This window comes from Schistocerca cancellata, chromosome 5 (assembly GCF_023864275.1).
Source record: "Schistocerca cancellata isolate TAMUIC-IGC-003103 chromosome 5, iqSchCanc2.1, whole genome shotgun sequence".
Taxonomy (NCBI): domain Eukaryota; kingdom Metazoa; phylum Arthropoda; class Insecta; order Orthoptera; family Acrididae; genus Schistocerca; species Schistocerca cancellata.
Window position 1 is genome coordinate 580,603,618 of NC_064630.1, and position 26,988 is coordinate 580,630,605.

At 37.4% G+C, this 26,988-nt stretch overlaps 1 protein-coding gene across 1 annotated transcript in view; it reads right to left on the reverse strand.

The window, feature by feature from the left end:
* The window catches only part of LOC126188694 (calcium-activated chloride channel regulator 1-like), a 133,014-nt gene that overhangs the window by 82,782 nt on the left and 23,244 nt on the right, over window positions 1-26,988 (reverse strand). Inside the window, exon 5 of the mRNA XM_049930301.1 lies at window positions 7,906-8,035. Coding sequence (XP_049786258.1) covers window positions 7,906-8,035 — 130 coding nt within the window. The remainder of the gene's footprint in view (window positions 1-7,905; window positions 8,036-26,988) is intronic.

Here is a 26,988-nt window from a genome sequence, read left to right on the forward strand (position 1 = left end):
CAGTGACTTTGAAGGTTCTGTGAAAAGCTAGGTTGCATCTTTCCAGTCTTGAACTATAGAGTTGAGAACTGTAGGTGCTCTTCTGAACTGGTCAAAGGCATACTACACTTCACAAGCTGCTAGCCAAGTATGTCAGGTATCCAACTGTGTGTAGGATGCACATAAAGGTTTTTCAGATCAAGCAACTCCAAAACCAGTGAAAAAAATGATAGCTCTAGAAGACCATGTATAATCAGTGTAAGTGATGCAGAAAAGGACAGCCAGAGTTGCAACTAAAATGGCAATTAGTTTTGGGCTATGTCCACTCTCAAACAAACCAATGTCTGCCAAGTAAAATGTCCATCCAAATTCGCAGTAAATAAAATGAGTAGGTATGCACATGGTTTCCTACTAATGCTAGTCAGTATCTGGACTATCTACAATATCTCAAGACTTCATGTCAATAGCCACCAGGAGAAATAACTGAACTGGACATTCTATTAATTATGTTAGTCAGTGTTCCAGTGTTCACTGTATTCAGAACATTAGTATATTAGCTGGGACAATACATATGTGTGCCCACTGTATTTACTGTTATTTTGGATAGACATTTTACTTGGCAAATATTGACTGGTTTGAGAATGGGCATAGCCCAAAACCAGTCACTGACTAAAGAAACATCCATTCTAGTTGCAACTCAGACTGTCTCCTTTTGCATCACAATCTAAAATGATTGTTGTCCCACTATATCCAGCATGCTGGAGCTATGCAAATTATTGTAAGATCCAAGGAATGCACCACAAAACTGAAATCATTAAAATCAAAGTGATTAGCTGCTGAAACATTTGCAATAAACTGTTTGCATTTGAAACACTCTTAAAAACAGTGAAGCTCACATAATACTAGGTACAGTAAATCCAAAATTGGCAGCTGGGAGATTTTTTGGGTAAATTAAATTGTATATCAAAAGAGTAGGTTAGTGAGTAATTGAAGTGATGTATTTGGCACAGTAGACAAGAAGCTGTAATTCACTGAGATAGAAACTGAAGCTACATTTAAGAGAATTTGGACAATGTTCATTATCAGGAATGGGCATAAACTTAAAACTAGATATTTCTATTGACAACAAGAGTCACCCTAGATGTAAGTGAAAACATTAGGGAAAACCTCAGCTTGCTAGTATACCTTTTGCCCAATCAAACTGTCATCACTGTAGGGGACTTTAATCATCCAGCAGTTAATTTGGGAAGGTAGTACAGTTATGTAAGTTGTGGGCATGATAACATCTTACAAAACAATACTAAATGCATGTACCATATAGTTCAGAAGCCCAATCATGATAGAAATATATTAGATCTAATGGTAACAAATTCACTAGATCTCTTTTAGTACAACTAAATGTAAACAGGTATCAGCAATCAGAAGGGCTGTAGCAACACTGAAACACTGATTAGCAAAGAACAAATAGCAACTAAAAACTTGTAGAAAGATTTACATGTTCAATAAACTAGGTAAAGAGATACAAGATCCTATCTCAAGAAGGAAATGAATCTATGGTCAAGAATATGTAGAGGACTGTGCTGCGTCCACCAGAAGACAGGAGGATAGCCACAAAAAGAAAGGTGCCACACAGCAAGGTCAGCTTCCAGAAAGGTGCAACATAGTTCTTGCCACATGTCAAAGAGGAAGCACACAATACAGACTATGTCATGCTTCTGCCTTATATCACATATATAGTTTCCAAGTGGACACCCCTCTGACTAATGCAGATAAAAGCTGATGCACAGCTTTGCTCAGTCATTATCTATAGTATCTACATTATCTCAAGACTGCATCAAGACCATGTACATAATCAACACAAAAATAACTGAATTGGACATTATACTAATTGTGTTAGTCAGTGTTCACAGTATTTAGAACTAGACTAGTGTTCAAAGTTAGATTAGTGCAAGTGAACTATGAACTACATTGCCACACATTATCTTTATACTTCAATTAAGTATTACAAAATTTCTATTAATAAATTATTATTTTGATAGCCAAATGCACAAAGCAGTAGCCAGAAATAAGCTGTTCCAGCACTTAAAAAGATACACCAAGGTAACAAAGACAGGATAGCACAACTACAGGGGCTCACTAGAGACTGAAAATTTCTGTTTAAAAATGAAAAATACAGAGAGCCTTATGCTGATTGTCTCATTCGTGATATAGCGATTGTCAACCAGGAATTACCACTCACAACCTCTGTAGTTGTACATGAAAAATTCATCTTACATCCTACAAAAGTAATTGGTCCTCCAAGTAGTTGATGTTGTGCTGTTGGCTTTGGAGTAATATCGAAAGTATCCACATTCTTGTAGACAGGTTTTCTCTGTAACACTGAAAAGTAAATTAAGTGCTATTGAAATAAGTAAATAATTCATTTATAATTCACAACTGTCTTCAGATGTTGTCCAATACTTAGTGAAAGACTATTTGTCTTTAATTTGGGTGCATGACCAGATACTTGCATCAATGCGGTCCAGTTCAAAGATGCTAGTGTATTGATGATGCATCAACAACAATAATGCCACAGACAGGCCATGAATGAGGCCATGAGAGACTACCACAGGGCATAAAAAGGCAACACCACTTAATAAGCATAAATCACAGAGGAAAATTACATTAATGTATATGTTGTAATATTAATCACAAGCACAAAGACTGTTCTTCAGGAATGTGCAACACATATATTGCAAAAAGGAAGGTCATAAATCTGAAGCATGCACCACAAAGCAAATTAGGCAACATAATAGCACATGTAGGCAAGTATACAAAGGCTGTTAAAGACAAGCAAGTGCAGCCAATTAAAAATTCATGGGCAAAGAGTAAAGTGAACAATGTCTTCTCTGCTAATGACAAGGTTTTCTCTGTAACACTGAAAAGTAAATTAAGTGCTATTGAAATAAGTAAATAATTCATTTATAATTCACATATTTTTTCATTGTAGCTCCCATTTTCTTGGAATACCATACAATATGAAATGATGCACAATATTAACTTATTATGCAGAGCCAAATTATATTAATTTCATATACAAGTCACCAAGAATTGAGCAGTTATACGTAGAAGCAGTTTTTGTATCATTTGCAACTTCTACAGTAGAATATTGTGGTACAAAGAACTGTCGACTTTCATGAAGATCATGAATACTAGGAAATTTATAATTTAATAAGGCAATCAATCTTGAATTGCCTCTTCATGCAATTTGGAATAAAAGGCAATGGAAACCTGGGATGGAATAACAACTATGTGCATATTGTGTATACTGCTACTCACCCCACAGATGGGGCACCAGGCAAATTTCAAGCATGTTTAAAAGTAGACTAAGCTATAAGACAAAGTTCTTCTTCAGATGTAGAAAAAGACCCACCCACCCATCCAAACACACACACACACACACACACACACACATTCATACATGTACTGCCCATTGCACTGAATGGCATGCTTGGCAAATTGGTAGCCCACCTGTCTCTTGGCGATAGCTAGGTGATGGGCATTCATGCTGATTGATAGTTTGTTAGTGGTTGTAATACTGTAGAACACCACACAGCTTTCACAGCCAAGTTGGTGAATCACACGAATGCTTTCACAGACGGCATTGCTTCTGACGAAGTAGGAGATACCTTCATGCAACTAGGTCTATTGCATTCAAATAACTTCCAGGAATTCAGTCAGGTAACACTTTCAGTGACTGCCAATATTTTGGCGGGTGAACATCCCACCATTTTCAAGGCAACATCCCCTCTAGGCAGTTTGCCTTGAAAATGGCAGGGTGTTCTCCTGCCGAAATATCGGCAGTCGCTGAAAGTGTTACCTGGCTGAATTCCTCGAAGTTATTTTAAAGTTGTATACACCAGGAGACACTCAGTTCTCAGGTCTATTGCAGGCTGTGAGCCATGGGGGAAAGGGTTGGGAGCAGGGATGGAACGGAGATGGACAAGAATATTGCGTATATTGGGTGGGCAGAAAATACTACTTTGGGAGGGGTACAGGGAGGGTATTTCACATTTCTGGGTATGATGAGAGTATTTTGAATCCCTGGTAGGAAATGTGATGCAGCTGCTCCAGTCCCAGATGGTACTGAGTAAGGAGGGCACCCTTTTGTGGCTTGTCAGTGGGCATATTGGCTGGGGAAACATTGTGCAGACAATCTGTTCCTGGATGAGGTGGGGAGGATAATTTCAGTCTGTGAATGGCTCAGTGAGATCATTGGTATATTTGAAGAGGAACTGCTCTTCAGCACAGATGCAATGGTCATCAGTGGCTAGGCTTTATGAGGGGACTACCTGAAGCATATGGGGGGAGAAGGTGTTGAGGTTCTGGAGGAACATGGATAGTGTCCTCACACTCAGTCCAGATCATGAATATGTCATCAATGGACCTAAAGTAGGTAAGGGGTTTGGGATTCTCGGTGGTTAGGAAGATTTCATCTAGATGACCCATGAACAGGTTGGCTTGGGATGGTGCCATATGGGTGCCCATGGCTGTACCAAGGACTTGTTTGTAGGTGATTTCTTTAGTGGAGAAGTAACTGCTGTTAAACATTTTGTCAGGATGATCAAAGTGCAGGTGCAGTCCCTTTTCCATTCACCACACAGTGTCCTGCTCATCAATATCAATGTCATGTCCCTGTGGACTGACATCCCTAATGCCCACCTACAGCCTCCTTCCAAGGTCCTTCATTCCCATAACATCCTGGTCTCAATCTATGCCAGTTCCTGTCCTCCCACCTGCCTCTATATTCTTCCCTGATCCTGCTCCAGCCTCACACATGCCTGCTATACCCCTCCCCCCCCCCCCCAATCCCAGACACCCAATGTTGCGCTAAAAAGCCCACCATCTCGTCCCTACCACATTTCTGCACACTGGCATCAATACAGCATGTTCCCTCATCCTACCCTGCTATCCCTTCCTCTCTGCACCTCACCTGTATCCCCACAAACCACACAAGCCGGGATTGCTGCTCACGACAGCCTTACCACCTGGAGATAAGAGAATCCGTATAATTGTGTGTGTATGTGTGCGTGCGTGTGTGTGTGTGTGTGTGTGTGTGTGTGTGTGTGTGTGTGTGTGGTATATACAGGGTGTGCATTAAGTCGGGGAACACTTTCAATTATTTATTGCACAAGCACTAAACATTGTACAGATGTCATATATATTGCATTTTGAAGAGAAGAAACTCTGGAAGTTTCTTTTTTTTTTTTTTTTTTTTTTTTAATACAAAAGTTCAATTGCAGACCATGAGCGATGTGGCAAATGTCAATGCGGTAATCAGATTCCTGCCATACCCATCCCAACATGGCATTGTTGAACGTGGCAGTCGCTTGCCATATTCTCTCCAGGAGTTCTGCTACATCATGTGGCAGAGGCGGTACATACACTAGATCTTTAATGTGTCCCCACATCACACAGAGTGAGATCTGGTGAGCAGGGAGGCCATTTCATGAAACAGATGTCCCCTTCTATAGCACAGCCAATCCATCGATGCAGTAGCTCCGTGTTCAGGTACCCATGAACTTCACAATGAAAATGGGGTGGAGCCCCATCCTGCTGAAAGATGAACAGAGAGTCCGATTGCATTTGAGGCATCAGCTATTGCTGCAATATGTCCAAGTAGGAATATCCAATGACAGTGCTCTCGGCAAAGAAGAATGGCCTGTACAGTTTTCAATGTGACAAGCCACAAAAAAAATTTACCTTTGGGGAACCACGCTCAAATTCAATGCGTTCGTGTGGATGCTTTGTAGCACAGATTCGACAATTATGCCTGTTCACTTTCTCATTAGTATGAAAAGTGGCTTTGTCGCTAAAAATTAAGTGATCAACAATGCCATCTGAATCCTCATTCAATTGCTGCAACTGCGAACAAAACTCAAAACACTAGTCTTTGTCATCATCACTGAGCTTCTGCACTAGCTCCAATTTGAATGGTTTCATAGGCAGCTTCTGTTGCAGGACTTTCCACACTGTCATTGGAGCCATTTTGAGTTCATGGGATGCACGACACACCAATTTCTTTGGACTCCTTATGAATGTCTCTCAATGTGCTCCACATTCACTTCACTTACACTGGGATGTCTGCTTCTCTTTGCCAGGCACAAGCAACCCTTCCTTGTTGGTGGCTTCCTACCATATTTGGTTCTAAACATCCATTGAACAGCTGTAGCACACTTGTTTTTGTCGAACTTCAACACACGAAAAGCTCGCTCCACACCTGAACTCGCCATGTTTGCGACTAACACAGACTATTGGCAAATTACCAAACTATGCTGTGGCAGTATACATGAAGAAAAACTTTCAAGATTTCTCTTTAAAATGACATATGTATGATATCTGTACAATGTTTTGTTCTTGTGCAATAAATAATTGAGTGTTCCTGTACTTTATGTACAGGTAGGTTAGTCTACTTTTAAATGTACTTTAAGTGTGCCAGTTACTCAACACCTTCTCTATGTGGTGAGTTTCAGCGTGTCCTATTTCATATTGTTGTTACTCCAGCCAACTTTTCACTGTTTGTTTGAAACTTATTTTGACATATATATGTTAAGTAAGTTGCTATAAAGAATGAATTGGCTGATATCTTATGAAAATTGCAATCCATTCAAAAATTAGAATAATCATCAGAACAATTACAAATCTGATAATTTGTAAAATAGTTAGCATTATACACAATTGAGCAAGGCATTGGGAATAACAGGTCTCTATTACATAGTTCACAGAATATATAATGTGTTGTGGCAAAGCACCTATCTATTTTTCTGTTTGCTTTTCCTTTGCATGTTGTGTATAACACCAAGAATTGCAATTATTATTATTTATGAAACCTATGACTCTTAAGGTTTTAACATCATACATATTGTTTGAATCAGTCTCTTGACTACATCTAGATTCAAAGTATTTCCACAAGCAAGTAATTTGTTATCCTCATGAAGATACATTTATACATAGGACTACATACACTGATCACTCAGAACATTAAGACCACAGACCTACTATCGATATAAACCCATCCACACAATCACAGTGACACCTTGTGAGAAATTGCTGCTAGTTAGACACATGCATCCTGCATGTAGAATCAGTAAGCGTCTGTGGAACGGGGAAGGTGTGCCATCTTACTGAGTTTAACGAAGGGTAAATTATAATGGTCTAGAGGCCCAGCACAAGCATTTCAGAAACTGCACAACTTGACAGGTATTCAAGGAGTGCTCTGGTGAGTGTCTTCAACATGTGGCAAAACCAAGGTGAAACCATGTCAAGATGTTGTGGAGTTAGGTGGCCATCCCTCATTACAAATGTCAGACATTGTAGGCTGGGTAGATTGGTAAAAACAGGACAAGTGGTCAACTAACATCAGACTTTAATGTTGGGGAGATTACAAGTGTGGCTGAACACACAGTGCACCGAACAGTCCTAATGATGGGCCTATGCAGTTGACGACCCATGCACCAATGTTAACACCACTACATCGGCATGGGCACGTGACCATCAGCACTGGACATTGGCGCAGTGTAGCACATTGCTTGGTCTGACGAATCCCAGTACCTTCTTCATCATGTTGATGGGAGAGTGTGAATCCATCATCTTACAGGGGAACAGCTCCTTGACACTTGTACTTCAGGATAGATTAGTTAATTAGTTAGAATTTATGGGATTAAGTGACTTGTGTGAGCAGATGTGGTGCCAACTCCCTCTAACGATCTACCAAGGTCTCATTGCTTCCATGCCATGATGCATTGCTGCTGTTATCTGTGCCAAAGGTGGACATTCTGGCTATTAGGTTGGTGGTCATAATGTTCTGGCTGATCAATGTATATCATAAACCTCTTTTCATATATGTAACAGAGTGAATGATAAAAGAATAAATAATTAAATCATCACCTGCATTATGCCAGCACATCATACGTATTTTGGCATTAGTCTTCAGTTCAGAAGTCTGTAAACCACTGCTGACAAACACTGCAGCATACTTGTTTATGGAATTGTATGTGAGACTGATCGTCCACAAACCCTAGGCAAGTAACAAATATGTTTCTATCAGGTTTTATAAGAAAATTAAGTATCTGAGCAATACATACATTGACAAAAATGTAGTGTTTCCATTTACTGCACTGCAACAAAATTGTGCCTAATGTATTAGGTAAAGATAATGATAATAATGAACAGCAGTTGATAGCCAATTCAGTGAATTGTTGTGAACTAAGACAAAATTTCCACATTGAATAATGGATGGGAATTCCCTTTAAATGTGGATAAATGCAGGATAATATCTATATCCCCCTCAACCACTCCCATGAACCATGGACCCTGCCGAGGTGGGACAGCTTGCTCATCTCAATGATACAGATAGCTGTACAATAGGTGCAACCACAACACAGAGGTATCAGTGGAGAAGCCAGACTAGCCCTTGGTTCCTGAAGAGAGGCAGTAGCCTTTGCAATTGTTGCAAGGGCAACTGTATGGATGATTGACTTACCTGGCCTTGTAAAATTACCCAACACGGACTTGCTGTGCTAGTACTGCAAACAGCAAAAAGTAAGGGGAAACTACGGGAGTTCTTTTTTCCCCAAGGGCAACCTAGCTCTACTGTATAGCCTGATAATGATGGCATCCTTTTTAATATTTCCATTCATTGCACTGGAATAAGTATGTGCCTAAAGCATTACGAAAAGTAACCACTGGGGTAGGTAGTATTACTATTAAAAAGAACGAGACCATCCTCACCAACAGTACACAAGTAGCTAATGTAATTTAGCAACCATTTCTTAGGAGAAAAATTGGTGAGAACAGTTCAAAATAAAAAGCCAGGCAGTACATGAAAGAGTCTGTTTTGAAAAAAAAATTAGTCAGATTAAGTTTCACCTAACAACCTCTTGTGAAATAAGTAAAATTATTAAATCTTTGAAAAATAAATGTTCTGTTGGCTTAGATGACATCTCTAATATGATATTAAAACAATGTGGAGCAATTTCAGCTGATGTTCTGAGTCACATCTTTAATGCATCACTAACTCAAGGTATTTTTCCAGACAGGTTAAAATATGCCAGTCAGGCTCTACAAAAAAGGGGGCACCACAGATGTCAATAATTATCAGCCAGCATCCTTGCTTACAGCATTTTCAAAAATCTTCGAGAAAGTAATGTGCTCAAGAGTGGTTAGTTATCTCAACATTAATGGGATACTTAATAAATCACAGTTCGGATTTCAAAAATGCTGTCCCACAGAGACAGCAATATACAATTTCACTGTCGACATAATAGAGTCTTTAAATAGTAAAATGTCACCAATAGGAATTTTCTGTGACTTATCCAAAGCATTTTATTGTGTGAACTGTGACATTATGTTACAGAAATTACGATTCTATGGTATAAATGCAACAGAATATGAGTGGTTTAAGTCATACCTACAGAACAGGAAGTAAAAAGTTTCCTTATATGGGTCAAGTGATTTAAATGATTTTGCCACTTCATCTAATTGGGGTGAAATTACATTAGGTGTTCCACAGGGTTCAATCATGGGTCCCCTTCTGTTCTTGATATATGTGAATGACCTCCCTTCCTATCTGAAACAGGAAGCTGAACTGACACTGTTTGCTGATGATACAAGCATCATTATTAATCTGGTAAAAGAAACTCCAATTGAAAATGATACAAATAAGGTTTTTGGAAGAGTCATTAATTGGTTTTCTGCAAATGAACTTGCTCTAAAGCTTGAAAAAACACACTACATCCAATTTTCTGCTGCAAAAAGTACAGTTCCTTCAATAAATATAACACATCAACAGAAGTCAGTAGACAGGGTAGAGCATACTAAGTTTTTGGGTGTACACATAAATGAGAATCTTAATTGGAAAATTCATATTTTGGATCTTCTAAAGTGACTAGGTTCAGCAATTTTTGCAATCAGAATAATTGCCAATTTTGAGGATACATAAATTAGTAAGCTAACATACTTTGCATACTTTCACTCTCTGATGTCATACGGAATAATATTTTGGGGTAACTCACTGTTCAAAAGAAAGTGGTTAGAATAAACAGTCTCTCAGTACATTTACTCACTAATGAAATTTGTTCTCAACAACATGGGCCAGTTTAAAAACAACAGTGACATTCATGATTATAATACCAGACGGAAGAAAGACTTACACTATCCTTTACTCAACCTATCTTTGGAACAGAAAGGGGTAAAACATGATACTATAAAAATTTTGGACAAATTACCAGATGAAATAAAATGTCTGACAGACAGCAGTAATAGCTTCAAAAATAAATTGAAATCATATCTCCTTGACAACTCCTTCTACACCATAGACGAATTCTTGAATAGGAATAAATAAATCTATAAATATAGTATATGCATTTTGTGCCATTTAAGGGAATGGGGTAAATAACAGAAATATTAATCCTTTACTCTGTATTGTAATAAATATATCAAACGAAGGCATTGACATGTTGATAGACACACAAACAAACACAAACACACACACAAAATTCAAGCTTTCGCAACCAAAGGTTGCTTTGTCAGGATAGAGGGAAGGAGAGGGAAAGACGAAAGGATGTGGGTTTTAAGGAAGAGGGTAAGGAGTCATTCCAATCCCGGGAGCAGAAAGACTTACCTTAGGGGGAAAAAAGGACAGGTATACACTCGCACACACACACACACACATATCCATCCGCAAATATACAGACACAAGCAGACATTAAAAATGTCAGGAAAATCAAACAGGCCTTCTACAGATCAGAACATGGAATGTTAGATCCCTTAATCAGGTAGGCAGGTTACAGAAATTAAAAAGGGAAATGGATAAATTAAAGTTAAATATGATGGGAATTAGTGAAGTGTTACGGCAGGATGGACAAGACTTCATCAGGTCAGTACAGGTTCATTGACAAAAAATCAAACAGCGGTAACACATTTATCCCACTATGAGTCAAGATGGTCAATGCATTTATGGAAAAATGTAGCAATAGCCTATGGAACCATGAACTGTACCAAGGTGTGCATCTATTTGTCTGACACAAACTGATAGCTATGGATGCTTTCTTCAGGGCTCAAAAAATATGGAAATCGCATGGGGTGTGATCAGGACTATATGGAGGACATGTAAGGGTTTCCCAGCAAAACTTCTTCAGTGTAATCAAACCAACCTTGGCAAAATGTGGATAGGAAATAAGATTTTTAATTGTAAGACATTTACAGGGACAGCTGAGAACTCTGACCATAATTTAGTGGCTATGAATTGCAGATTGAAGCTGAAGAAATTGCAAAAAGTATGACATTAAAGAGACAGTACCTGGATAAATTACAGGAACCAGAGGCTGTTGAGAGTTTCAGAGGAATCTTCTGGCAACAGGGGAAAGGGATACAACAGAAGACAAATGAGTAACTTTCAGAGATGAAATATGGAAGGTGGCAGAGCATCATATAGGTAAAAAAGGTGGCGTGGTATAAGTCCTTGTATAACACAGGAGATACTGAATTTAACAGACAAAAAGAGAAAATATAAAAATGCAGGAAAAAAGAACACAGACATTTAAAAAGTGAGACTGACAGGAAGTATAAAATACCTAAGCAGGAATGACTAGATGGAAAATGCAAGGCTGTAGAACCATGCATTCCTTGGAGAAAGATAGATGCTGCCTTTAGGAAAATTAAGGAGCCCTTTGGAGAAAAGAGAAGAAACTGTATGAATCTCAAGAACTCAGATAGCAATATAGTACAAAGGAAAGAAGGAAAAGCTGAAAAGCAGAAGGAATGTATTAACAGTGTATGTAAGGGGACGAACTTGAAGACAATATTAGAAAGGAAAGTGGAAGTAGTTGAAGATGAGACAGGAGATACGATATGGTGAGAAGAATGTGACACAGCACAAGGCCCCAGGAATATATGAAATTCCCTTAGAATTATTGAGATCCTTGAAAGAGCCAACCATGACAAAACTATTCCACTTGGTGAACATTTTATATGAGACAGGTGAAATACCCTCAGACGAAAATCACTGCACTCAGGTCTGATGCTCATCTTGATATTTTTTCATGTTTGATATTTAAAATACGGGTTGTTTTGAAATCTACCTTATGCAAAACACAATTTATTTCATTTTACTCACCCAGACATGTTTTGATGCCTATTTGTCATATTCTGTGGATCAAATTTATTTTTGATAAGTGTAATATAAAGTTCCTAATCATTTATCTATTGTAGCCCTAACAATTATGACATGCATTTTGTTTAGATTGTTTTGAATGCTCATCTAAAAATTACGTTGCTAGTGAAACTGCATGACTATAGATGGGTTTTAGTGCCCTTTTTTATTTTTGATAGCATGTCATTTGCAAAGTAATCATGAAAAAATTTTTTGTGCATTTCTCAAATGGTTATGTATGTTACTGCACTTACATTACCGTACTGTTGTGTACCTCTGATGGATACCTCTTTCTACTGCTACTGAGTACACTGTTTACACTCTTATTTATAAAATTTCCCTCACAACTTTACTTCACACATATTTTCCACAAAATGTGATTTGAACAGACACTTCTGTTTCCATACTAATTGATAGATGCTAAGTTGTCGTTACTGTTCACTTGTTCATCATTTGTCTTATGTTTAATTTGGTCTAATTTTGAATGTTTCGTGAGAACTATTGTGCCATGTCTGTGGGGTGGAGAATGTGTGTGATGAGATGCGGTGTTGTGTGTGTGTGTGTGTGTGTGTGTGTGTGTGTGTAAAATGAGAGAGAGAGATCAGAGGTGGGGGTGGGGATGTGGGAGGGGGGGGGGGGTAGGGGGAAGGAGGGAAGGAGAACGGGAGGGGCGGAGGGAACTGAGAAAACAGATGTTTTCAGATATTTAAGAATGATTGATTATTATGTTTTATGTGGGAAAGTGTCTGTACAGTTCATTGTGTGTTCCAAACAGTATTTTGCTGCTCAAAGTTGTATTTTCATTCAAAACTTTACTTCCTTATATGACAGCTTTTTGAATGTGATAGTTCTCCTCTATTGTGAGTAATTAATAGAAACTATTGCCTTTTTTCCCCTTACAACAAAAACTTAACTCCATCTGAACAGGCCTTGTAAGTCCTAATGGTACCAGCCAGCTGTTGTCATCCCCAGCCCATAGGCATCACTGGATGTGGGTATGGAGGGGCATGTGGTGAAGCATACCATTATTCCAGCCATTGTCAGTTTTCATGACCAGAGCTCTCAGTCAAGTAGCTCTTCAATTGGTCTCACAAGGGATGAGTGCACCCCACTTGCCAACAGCAGTCAGCAGACCAGAATGGTCAGCCATCCAAGTGCAAGCCCGACAGCATTTAACTTCGATGACCTGACAGTAACCGGTATTACAATTGCAAGAAGGCCATTGGCCTACAGAGGAGAACCATCACATCCAAAAAATGATGATACAAGGAAAGAAAGTCTTGAATGAAAATGCAACACTGTGCAAAAAAACACTGTATGGAGCACTCAGTGAACTATACAGAGACACTTCCCTACGTAAAACATAATAAACAAATATTCTGATATATCCAAAAACAACTGTTTTCTCAGTCCACTCCTCCCTCTCCTTCTTTCCACTCATTCTCCCTCCTCCCTCCCTCTCCCTCCATTTCCGTCTAATTCACACACACACACACACACACACACACACACACACACACACACACACACACAAATCACATACCTTCTCCACCCTACGGTCAATAGTTCTCACCAAAAAAAAAATTCAAAATTATCACCACATTAAACATAAGGCAAACAAGTGACAAGTGAGCTGTGACAACAACATAGCACCTCTCAATGAGTATGGAGACAGAAGTGTCTGCTCAAATCATGCTTTGTCACTTTTGTGGAACAACTATCTGAAGTAAACTTATGTGCAAAATTATATAAATAACAGTCTGAAAACAGTATTCTCAATACCAATAGAAAGAGATATCCATCAAAGGTACACAACAGGACAGGAAACGAAAATACAGCAACATATGTAACCACTACCCACAAAACAGTATGTCAGAAATGGACAAAAAATTTCCTCATGATTACTTTGCAGATTACATGGTGTCGAAAATGAGAAAAAAGGGCACAAAAACCCATCTATAATAATGCAGTTTCACTAGCAATATTATTTTCAGGTGAGCAATCAAAACAAAGCAAACAAAGTGCACATTTTTTAGATCTGCAATTGATAAATTATCATTAACTTTATATTATACTTTATGGAAATAAATTTGACCCACAGAAGGTGACACATAGGTGTTGAAACATATCTGGGTGAATGAAAAGAAAGAAATAGTGTTTTGCATGAAATAAATTTTAAGACAACCCAGATTTTACTCTCATATTTCAAGAAGATTGTAATAATTTTAATTCTGAAGAAGGTGGGTGTGACAGGTCAGAATGGTACTGAACCATCAGTTTAATAAGTCATCCCTGCAAAATATTGACACAAATGGAAATAGGTAGGAGCCAACATCAGGGTAGTTTAATTTGGATTCTGGAGAAACATCAGGCAAAACTGAGCCTACAACTTATCCCAGAAGACAGTTTAAAGAAAAGCATACCTACATTTATAGCATTTGTAGGTTCGTAGAAAGCTTTTAACAATGTTGATTGGAAAACGCTCTTTGAAATTCTTAAAGTAGCAGGGTTAAAACACAGGGAGCAAAAGGTTATTTACAGCCTGTACAGAAATTTGCTCAGTAACTACAAAAATCAGAGGATATGAAAGGGAAACTGTAGTTGAGAAGGGAGTGATACAGGGTTGCAGCTTATCCCAGATGTTATTCAATTTGAGTAGTGAACAAACAATAAAGAAAACCAATGTTAAATTTGGAACCAAAATTAAAGTTAGGGGAAAATAAAAATAAAAATTTAAGGTTTGTGAAGGACATTGTAATACTATCAGATGGTAAAGTATTTGGAAGAGCAATTGAGCAGAATGGATAGTATTTTAAAAACAGATAATAAAATGAACACCAACAACAGTAAAACATTGGTACTGGAGTGTTGTCAAATTAAATCAGGCGATGCTGAGGGAATCAGATTAGGAAATGAGAAACTAAAAGTAGTACATGAGTTTTGCTATTCGAGCAGTAAAATAAGTGATGATGGCTGGAGTAAAGAGGATATAAAATGTGGAATGGGAAAAGCAGTTCTGAAAAAGGGGAATTTGTGAACATCTGATATCAAGTATTCGGAAGTCTTTTCTGAAGATTTTTGTTTTTAGTGTACCATTATCTGGAAGTGAGACACAGCTGACATGGAATTCAGACAAGAAGGGAATAAAAGTTTTTGAATTGTTGTGGTCTAAAAGAAAGCTGAAGATTATATGAGTAGATTGAACAGCAAATGAGAGGTACTTAACTGAACTGCAGCATAAAGAAATTTATGGCAGAACTTGGCTAGGAGATCTATGAGCTGATAGAACACATCCTGAGGTGTCAAGAAGGTGCCAGAAGGAAGTTCAAGGAGAAGAAACTACAAAGGGAGACCAAGGTCTGAACAGAGTATTTATGTTCAAACAGATGTAAGTTGTTGCAGTTATGCACAGATGAAGAGGCTGCCATAGGACAGACTGTCATGGAGAGTTCCATCAGACCAGTTGTTGGGCTGAAGACCACAACAAAGATAATTGTAACAGAGAAAAAGAACCCAGTACTATCCAATTATTTGGCTTGAGGTGAAAATCTTGAGTGTATCACATCACATAAATGTTTCAGGATAATACTAAGAACCTATATGAAATGGTTTGATCACATAAAATCAGTATTAGCAATGGCAAATCGCAGACTTATGTTTGTTGGAAGGGTTCTGGGAAAGTGTGCTGCAACTGTAAAGCAAATTACATACAAGACACAAATGCAATCCATTATAGAGCAATGTTTTAGCCTTTGGAGTTCATATTAAGTAACCAAAGGATACGTATTGAATTAATTCAGACTGAGACTTGACTTTATGGGTGCTCAGTGATTAATTCTCACTTAAAATTTTCCGCCAAACTTTCAGTAGTCTTATAAATAAAAAGGATGAAACTGTAATTTACACAAAAATGAAAGAGCTGGTGGTCTCTACGCAGATGTGTTATGCTTACCAGAAAATCACATGGAAATCATGTGAAACAGATTCAATTTGATGGAGACTAGCTAACTTCATACTACTGTATAACCAGTAAGAAGATAAGAAAAATAAAGAAATTACAACCTAGACTCTTGAGACAAATTAATATCATGCTAGAAAGCTCCATGAATGCTGTGCCAAGTAATGGAAGTGACACTTTACAGGCCTTGTGTAGGAAATATCTTAAGCTTTATGAAGGAGAAAGAGATAGTATCCATATGGTTATGTATATTTAATTGGAGAATTGTGAAGACTTAGACATTGATTTTGTGATAGACAGTACACAAATGATAGATAGTACACAAATGAGAATACCAAGCAGGACCTCACAAGAGAAGTACTGGCAGAGCTAAATGACAAAAATTATCATGTTGATATAGTGTGTGAACTTGCCAAAGCTTTTGATTGTGTAGGCCATGAAATTCTGCTAGGAAAACTAAATTTAAAAGCAATAATAGCATGCCTCTTGTGTGAATGGAGTTGTATTTTCATATCAGAAAGCAGAGTATCACACAGCGAATATGTTGCAGGTTAAAACTAAACTCAATATGGAGTAACAAAACATGGCTCTGCTCTGATTCCTCACCTACATACATAATCTTCCAGTTACTTTAAAGGATGGTACAAAAATTGTAAAGTTTGCTTATTACAAAAGCTTGCTGCTCAAGAAAAAAATTCAGCATTGCCAAGCACAGCCCAGACAATAGCTGAATAGATCTACAGCTGGTTCACACAAGACACATATGTTGTAATCTCACAATGACTAATATTATTTGTATCAATAGGAGAATTCACTTCAAAAAACAATAAGACTTATAAGGAATCATAATGGCTGGACAGTACTTTTCAGCAGGCAGAATTATAGTATCATTAAACTCGTAAAAAGCAAGAAAGTTATAGAAATAACAATGCATAATATGAAATTTCAAACATGCAGAAATGACCTGCTATTGGCAATACATTAAATGAAACACTATGTGTAAAAGTCCTTGGGCTAAAAAGGTATCAATATATACAGAAAAAGAAACTAATCAAGAAATTCAGTTAATTATACTTTGTACGTAGTAGTATCTTTCATTGTGTTGACCTAAAGACTATGGCATTGGCTTATTTGATATATTTTCACTCCTTGCTGTTTTATGGAATTGTCTTATTGGCATAAATAAATAAAATGTTTATTCAACAGAAGTGAGTGCTGAATATTCTGTAGAGCAGATAACAGCCCATCTTATAGGGGGCCTCTTTCATACAACAAAAACATTTTCAGGAACAACAATTTTATTTTGAATCATCCTCAATAAAACCAGTGAACTTAATTTAAGCCAGTGATGGAAGTTTCCTTCTCTTGTCCCATTTCAATTCATTGAAAGCTATTGATACACAAATTTATTTCTCTAAAGAATTTTTTGATTCAAGTTCATTAGCTTCACCAAAGCTGAAATGATTAAAATCACATGAACATTTCTTCTCATTTCCTTTTGTTAAACATTTCATCTTCCACCAACATTTCTAACATCTAATTATTATTACACATAACTGTTTAAGAGAAACAAAATTACAATCCAATTTAATTATCCTTGATGATTTTTCTTGTGCTGATTCTCATTTATCATTATTTATTCTTTATACCAGTATATTCACTTTCCTGGTAACCAACTGTTTCACAATTTTCATTTTCTCTAACTAAATTTTGATTGAAATGCCTCTCTTTTCTCTTTTCTTCTTTTTCTTTTATGGTCCATAAACGTCCTTTCATGGTTGTTATATGAGAGTACCTGCTTACTTCACCAAATATTTTTCTGTCTGGGAACTTTTTAGTTAATTAATTACATCAAATAAAGGAGAGAGAACCACTCATGTATATCTGACTCATGTGTGGCACATAGCAAGTTATAAGTAGGGGTAGCAGCCCATTGTTTTGACTGTGACAGTACCTACAGGCTTGGATGTTGGTAGTGCAAATAAACAAAATTCATGTCATGCAGTTACGTAATCTCTCACCTTGTTGTCAGTAAGTGGATGATGCTTATTATCGGGTTGTGAACTTTCTCAGTGTTATATTAAATCACTGCTGATCATCTTCAGGTTGTGACTGTGTGGGTCAGTATCTTTATCAACTTGGAGAATAATGTGCATCTTGTTGCCAAGCAAATTTAGAACTATCCTGGTGCTTTGTTTTCCAAGTGATGCATGGCAGCAGCAGTATCATTGTGATCTTAAATGTGAGTTGCTAGTGAGTTAAATTTTAAAAGTGTTTCTTGTCAATAAGAATTAGTGTTTAGCATAGAGGCTTCATGAATTCTGGGGTGTGGCAATTGGTTTTTTGTATTTTTCTTGTTACCGATGCACACCAAACTAAATTAAGAACATGGTGTGCCAACAATTTAGTACATTTTTATCAGAATAATGTGTTATTTGTGTCATGGTGCATGAGCCTCTCCCAGATTTGTGCTGTGTTACTGCAAAGAATAATTATGCCATACCAGAAGGAGTGTAGCTTAAGAATAACTGCATACCACTTAAGAGCAGGTAAAGTTTGGCAGGTAGAGGACATGTGGATGGAATTATAGTACACAGAGAAAAAAGGAAAGTCTCTGTTATCACTCAGTCACACATCCCTTTTATTGCTCTGCTTAATGTTGCAGATGGTTTGTTCTGACATATGTTGCAGGTGTGCTTTTGTGCATATTCCTTCTATTTGTTTAAACTTATGTGCTAATTATCGATGTTTATACAGTCTGAGAGGTTTCTTATGAATGTAGTTATTATGCCATGCATGAAGAATATCCAAATAATTCACAGGTAGGGTTGAACCACGAACAGTTTCAACTACAGCAGTGGTTGTGATAGAACCAATTAGTCAGCCAAGGGGAACAATCTGTACTGCTAACACAGTTGCTACAACCACCATAAAAGTTGGCAAATCACAATCAGTTCCTTTCACTAAATGAATTCTTGTAATTAAAATTTGCCAAAATCACTTATCAACTGCTTTAAAATACATGACGTGTCTCACTCCCTGAACCATGTTATGGAATACCTTCCTTGTCACAAGTCAGGCCAATTGTTGATTGTGCACTTGAACTAGTGAGAGTCAATAATGCTGCACTACATGCTACTGCCTACTGTTATACCAATTCCAGCAGTCAATTGAGTTCTAACTAAATTGGTCCCAAAGTCTTCAGCAACTGTGAGGTGGAGATACTGGTGGACAAGGGCATTGCTGTTTCTCTGATGGATGTACGTGCTGGTGCACTGGCTTCCAGTCCACAGCAGCATGTTATCACATATAATGGAGAAGTAATCCCACTGAAGGGTCAAATCAACACCACATCAGCTGCAAAGATATGGAATACTAAACCTATTGTAACAATGAAAATAATCAATTTTTGAAAATATACTATAGTTGAATGGATAAAAAATCTACACACCAAGCAGTGGCAACAGAAAATGCATATAAAGGTATTGAAATTTGCAAGCTTTCAAAGCCAGTGACTCCTTCTTGTGGCACAAGGGTTGACGGGGAAGGAAGAGAGGTGAAGGAAAATGGGCTAGCAAGGTTCAGGAATTGAAGAGAGTTCTGAAAAGTTGCCCTGAATCCTGGGACAGGGGCGACTTACCAGATGGGATGAGAAGGAAAGATTGATTGTTAGGGACTGCACCAGATGAGATTTGAAAATCTAAGAGCTTAAAGGATGAACATAGTGTAACACAAATGCATGAGTTAAGAAGAGCAGAAATCTAAGTGCATTCTATGTGGTAGAGGTGGGGAAAAATAGATAGGTCAGAAAGTGAAAGATATAGAAAATTAAAAGACAATGTACAAAGGAATAGTTACTGAGAACAAATTCTGAGACTGGAGAAATCATCCTAAATTAAGCAAGGTGGGTGGCAAGAAGCTGTCTGCAGGTGGGAACTGGCATTACAACATGTCCTTGGTTCTTACCATCCACCTGGCTTTAATTTACATTAATTTCTTCAGTCTCAGCATTTCTTCTCAGTAATTTTTCCTTACTTCACTCCCTTTTGGCTTTCTATATCTTTTATTTTCTGACTTATCTATTTTCCTACCCCCACCACTATCACATATAATGCACTTATCTTCCTGCTCTCATTAACTCATGCATGATAGTTTGTCAGGAATCCGTGTCTTGCATATGACCATATGTTCCACCTTAGGTTTACAGATCTAGTCTGGTGCAGTCCCCAAACATCAGTCTTTCTCATCCTGCCCAGTAACTCTTCCCTGACCCAAGGTTCTTGGTAACTTTAACGCACTCTCCCCACTTCCTAAACCTCATCAGTCATTATCCTTCTCCCCTCTTTCATTCCCGTTGACACTTCTGCCAGATGAAAAAGACAAAGCTTCCAAATTCCAATACCTTTATATGTTTTTCTCCTGCCCTCTTGGTGGGTAGATTCCTTACCTTTCAAATTACATAATAACAATTGTTTTAGTTACTTCTCTGATGGAAACAAATATTTTTGGGTTTTATCCATTTAAAACATTCACATTTTATTTATGATCAAGTATCATTTACTGTTCTGTTTAGTGATTTAGACTAACAATGTGGAGATTACCAACAGTTGCTTGTACCCAGAGAAGGTTGCAAAAAAAATATTCCATACTGTTCACATGCATGTGCTGTTCGCAGTGTGACATGCAGTTAAAGCAGAGACAGACTGACTGCAGAAGCTATGTGTCATTATACTCCTATCAGCTAATCGCACTCAGGGTGATGATCAAACCAACAAACAGTTTTATTACACTCTGCAGCTATTTCAGGGTCACTATTAACAAAAGGCTAATATCAGGATGAATCTGATCCCAAAGCCAGAATAATTGCACATAAAATCAACTTGCCTTAATATTTTTCAACAACATACATAGCAAACACATACACAGAGGTTCTCAAAAGTGAGGAAACAATTAAATGTTCAGCATCAAATATGCCTCTTGGCATATTTCAATATAAACCTTTGCTGTTAAGAGTGATCAGTGAGCCCACAAACTTACTGAGATATTCTAAGCAATTAATTCAAAATATTCCAAAATGTAGCAGTAGTAGTAGTAGTAGTAGCAGCAGTAGCAGCAGCAGCAGTAGTAGGCTTCTAAGGGACTTGAAGCTTCCATGCCAATCTCACATGATTCCTCCAGATGCTCAAAAAATATTCCAAAATGTGCTAACTAATTAGGCTTACTTAAGGCTTACTTAAGAGCAGCCCACAATGAAACACTTTGATCACATTGATGAACTGCTAGGGCCACAAAGCTAAAAGAATTAGCAGTCATTTCTGGGAAACTCAGTTATTATGACAAATTTATACCCTGTGTTTTATTTATTTATTTATTTGTCCATATAAATCTCTTTTTAAGTACATATATTGTACACAGGATATTGGACAGAAAACATTTTTTGGCTATTGGATTTTCAAATATCAAACATAAATTTTATAAATTTTTATGACAAATTGGATCTATACAGTTAATAATTACAAATTTTTGAAATACTGTATATTTATAACTTATTTCTACAATTAAAGATACAAATTACATTTTTTCTAGCATAAGATACTGTGAGACTGAATAGTAGCAGTTTTTCAGAAGGTAGGATGCCACAGACTTTTTAAAGCTTTGTAGTTCAGTAAGAGATTTTATAGGTCTTGGTAATCTAGTGTAAAGTTTTGTTCCTGCATGATATACACCTTTTTGGCATAATGTGGTGTTACAATGATTGACATGTATGTCACTGTCTGACCTGGTACTGTAATCATGGACACTTTTGTTTTGAGGAAAAAGGTTCTCTTTTCTCAGTATGCTTTTTTTGACATGCGTGACTATTTCCAGTATATAAATGCAGGGAAGGGGTAGGATCTTTAGATCTTTAAAGAAAGGTTTGCATGATTTTCTGCTGCTCACTTGTTTCATTATTCTTATAATTGCCTTTTGTTTCCTGAAAACTGTTATGGCCTGATGTACATTTCCCCAGAAAATGATACCGTACTTCAGTATTGAATGTACACGAGCAAAGTATACAGCCCTAACTGTTTCTGCACTAGTACTGTTGCAGAGAATTCTTACCACATAGCTCATTTTTGCTAGTTTTGAATTTACGGCTGTGATATGAGTATTCCATTTAAGATTTTCCTGGATATGAATCCCAAGAAATTTAGTTTCATTGACAGAACTAATGTTTTGGTTATCTAAACATATTACAGGTTGTGCCGGATTTTTATTTTTATCAGTGTGGAAATTCATTAGTACAGTTTTTTGGGGATTAACTATTAGCCTGTTTCTGGTAAACCATTCAGACACTCCTTTTGTGATATCTTTTGCAGATGCAGTAAGATTTTCTTCATTATTCTCTTCAATCAATAGACTGGTGTCATCTGCAAACAGTACTGGTTCAGAATCCCTAACGTGTGATGGGAAATCATTAATGTAGACCAAAAAAAGAAAGGGACCTAAAATGGAGCCCTGTGGAACACCATGAGTTAGTCCACATGGTTCTGAAACGTGTACCTGGAGTTCATTTCCTTCTGTGTACTTAATTTCAGTTACCTGAGAACGATATTCCAAATATGATTTGATCCACTGATTTGGCACACCTCTTACACCATACCATTCGAGCTTCCTCAGGAGTATAGAATGATCAATCACATCAAAAGCTTTTGTTAGGTCCAAGAATAAACCTGAGATATTTCTGTGGTTGTCCACTGCATTTAAGACATGGTTTATCAGATTGAAAGTGGCAGTTTCAATTGATCTCTGTGGTCTGAAGCCATGTTGACATCCAGAACTAATATTATTCTTGTCGAAGAATGTAATTATTTTTGAAAGGAACACTTTTTCAATAACTTTCGAAAACCCTGACAATAGAGACACAGGCCTATAGTTACCCATACATTGATGATCACCTTTTTTATATAGGGGTATTACTTTTGCCATTTTCAGTTGCTGAGGGAAGACACCACATGATAAGGATGAATTGCATATGTCCAATAAAGGTGAAAGTATTTGTCTTGCTGTTATTTTTATAATATAATCTGGAATATCATCAATACCAGTTGAATACTTACTCTTCAGTGAATTAATGGTATTTAGGAGCTCTGTTAGGCTTACTGGACTGAGGAACATGGATATATTATTTATTTCAATAGATGAAAGTTCTTTCCATGTTGTATTAGGTGGATTTCCAAATTTTTCCTTCACTAATTTCCCAGCAACAGTTGCATAGTAAGAATTGAAACTATTTCCAACTTCCCTAGGGTCAGTGACATTCTTGCCATCATGTGATATCACAATATTTTTGTGAGTTGTCTTCTTCCCAGTAAGATCCTGCACAGCTTTCCACATGGACTTAGTTTTATTGGATGACTTCATAATATATTTGTCATTTTCCTTAATTTTTGCCTCCTTTATGATGCGTTTCAAAACTAGCTTGTATTTTTTGAAATAATTAATAAATTCTGGACTGCTGTTGGTTTTTGACTGCAGAAAAAGTTCCCGCTTCCTTTGACAAGATACTCTGATGCCTGATGTAATCCAGTTTCTGAATCTATCTGTGCTCTTGGAAATAACTTTCCTTTGTGGAAAAGCTATGTCAAAGTTATGCTTGAAAATGTTCAAAAAATGTTCCATCTTTTCGTTAGTATTAGAGGTACCATATACTTCTCTCCAAGATTGTTCACTGATTAGGTACTGGAAGCATTCAATATTTTTCCCACTATAAATCCTTTTATGGATAACATTTTCTATACTGGTCGAAATGTGATTTACAGGTATGGTCAGTAATTGTGATAGGTGGTCACTATAGCCGGTATCAAAGTTTTCTGATGTACACTTGTCCATGTTTACACATACCTGATCAAGGAGAGTGAGACTAGTTTTAGTTACATGTGTTGGAGAGCTAACAGTAAGACAAAGATTGTAGGCTTTTATAATATTTAAAAACGTTTCCCTGTGAGGGCTATGGCTCAGAAAGACAATATTAAAATCACCACATAGTACCACTGTTTTCCCAGTTGTCTTAAGTTTGCCTAAAGCAAGGTCCAATTTTTTGAAAAAAAAAAAAACACTTATGTTGCTAACAGGAGATCTATACACACATAAAATAATAGTGTTTTCAGACATTAACTCTACAGCTGAGATTTCAAAGTCTGTGTGACCAGACTGTGTGCTCATTAAACCAACTCTACAAAAACGGAAACAAATTTGTATATACTTTACTGACTTTAGGTGCTCTGCCCCACAAGATAGTTACATATGACAGCAGGGAGTGAAAATATTAAAAATAACACAACAACTTATACTATTTGTTTCTTTCTTGTTAAATAATGTTTCAAACTCTGTTTGCTTTATCCTTGGAGTGTTTCATCTCTGAGGTAATGTATTTATTTATTTATTTTTTAGAGCAGACAAGAGGATCTTACAGTGCCATACTGATATGTCACAATCAGCACATTTTTCCTGCTTGATTCACACTATGCTACCTAGAATTATTGTCTGAAAGGCCCTAAACCAGTCATCCATGCAAATGTGGTAGTTATGTGCCATATCTTTAAAGGCAGCCAGTTATCATTTGTCATAAGTGTAGTTATGTTGTAGCTCTTTCCAGTGAAGAAGCAATGGAGGAGGAGAGCTGTATAGCAATGAAATACCATTTGTGTAGTGATAATCTGATAAAAAAATGATGATAGAGGATTTACAGGGAATAAGTTTAAGTAGGGAAGTATCTACATTCTACAAAGATAGATGAGAATCCCAAAAGTGAAAATTATTCCCTTATATGGCAGAATTCAAGGAAGGAAGGAAGAAAGAAAGGAAGAATAGGGTTTATCATCCCACTGAAGACAGGGCCATTACAGACAGAAACAGAATTTAGATTTTATTAGAAAGAAAGTGATGTGACTATGGATAAGGATTGTAACATATTACATTTTATTTACTATGAAACAAATGATCTAGGAAAAATTAATTTAAATTACATATTACATTAATTTAAATTACATACAACTAGCACTCCATTCTATATTAAATTATGTACACAAAAATTGAAAGCTACTTACTCCCAGTCACTTGGCTTATGTTGAAACAGAATGACATAACTGCAGTGTGAATTAAGGTGTGCAAGGTAAACACTATTCAGTCATGAGAATTATCTTTCTTTTCATTCTATTACAAAGAATATCATTGTAAATGGACAAATTAAAAAAAAATCTACTCACCAAGCGGCAGCAGGGGAACCCACACACAAAAGGATTTAAATTTCAAAAGCTTTCAGAGCCAGTGGCTCCTTCTTCTGGCAGATGAAATTAAGGGGAAGGAAGAGGGGTGAAGAAAAAGGACTGCAGAGGTTTAGAAAAAGGGGTGCATTTTAGAAAAGTCACCCTGAACTCTGGGCCAGGGGAGACTTACCAGATGGGAAGAGATGGAAAGACTGGTTGTTGGGGACTTCAACAGATGAGATTTGAAAACCTGAGAGTTTAAAAGTGGAAGCCAGGCTAATATTCAAGACACAGATTACAACTAAAACATCATGCATGAGTTAACAAGAGTCAAAAGCTAAGTGCATTGTATGTAACAGAGGAAAGGGGTCAGCGAAAATAAAGTCAGAAAATGAAAGATGTAGAAAACAAATGGAGTGAAGAAAGTAGTAGTTACTGGAAATAAATGCTGAGATGGAAGGAATTAATGTAAATTAAGACCAGGTGGGTGGCAAGAACCAAGGACATGTTGTAGTGTTAGATCCCACATGAGGATTTCTGAGAAACTGGTGTCTGGGGGAAGAATCCAGACGGTGCACGTGGTGAAACAGGAACCAAGGTCATGACTGACATGCTGTACAGCATGCTCTGCAACAGGATATTGTGTGTTGCCTGTGTACACCCTCTTCCTATGTCTGTTCATCCTGACTGATAACTGGGTGGTACTCACGCCGATGTAAAAGGCTGAACCTTGTTTACATAACAGCTGGTATATGTCATGTGTCATTTCACAGATGGTTCTCCCATTTATAGTATATGTTTTTCCAGTTACAGGGCTGAAATAGGTGATGGTAGGAGGTGCATAGGGCAAGCCTTGCACTGGGGACAGGCACAGGGGCAGGAGCCATAGGGTAGGGAGGTGGATGCAGAAGGAGCATAGCGTCTGATAAGGATGTTGTGGAGATTAGGAGGGCGATGAAAAGCTATTCTAGGTGTGGTGGTCAAAATCTCAGACACGATGCATCTGATTTCAGAGCATGATTTTAGGAAGTCATGGCCTTGTCAAAGTAGCTGATTGATAGCCTCAAGACTAGGATAATACTGGCTGACAAGTGGTGCACTCCAAAGTTGTTGTTTGGAGGGATCAACAATACCAGGACTAGAGGTGATGCCCTGGGAAATCTGCTTTTGAACTAGGCTCTGCTTTTGAACTAGGCTGATGGGATAATTACATCCATTGAAAGCTGACATGAGAGTGGTGGTGTATTGCTATAAAGAGTCTTCATATGAACAAATATGTTTGCCTTGAACGCCGAGGCTGTTTGGGAGGAAACGTTTGACATGGAAAGGATGGCAACTGTCAAAATGTAAGTACTGTTGTTTGTTAGCGGGTTTGATGTGGACAGAAGTGTGTAGCTGGCCTTCAGTGAGGATGAAATCAACATCAAGGAAAGTGGTATGGGATTCAGAATAGGACTATGTGAAATTTAATTAGGAGAAGGTATTTAGAGATCCAAGAATTTTAACAGATCAGCCTTACCATGAGTCCATATCGAAAGATGTCATAAATGTATCCAAAACAAACCAGGGGCTCAAGACTTATGGATCCCAGGAAAGCCACCTCCAAGCGACCC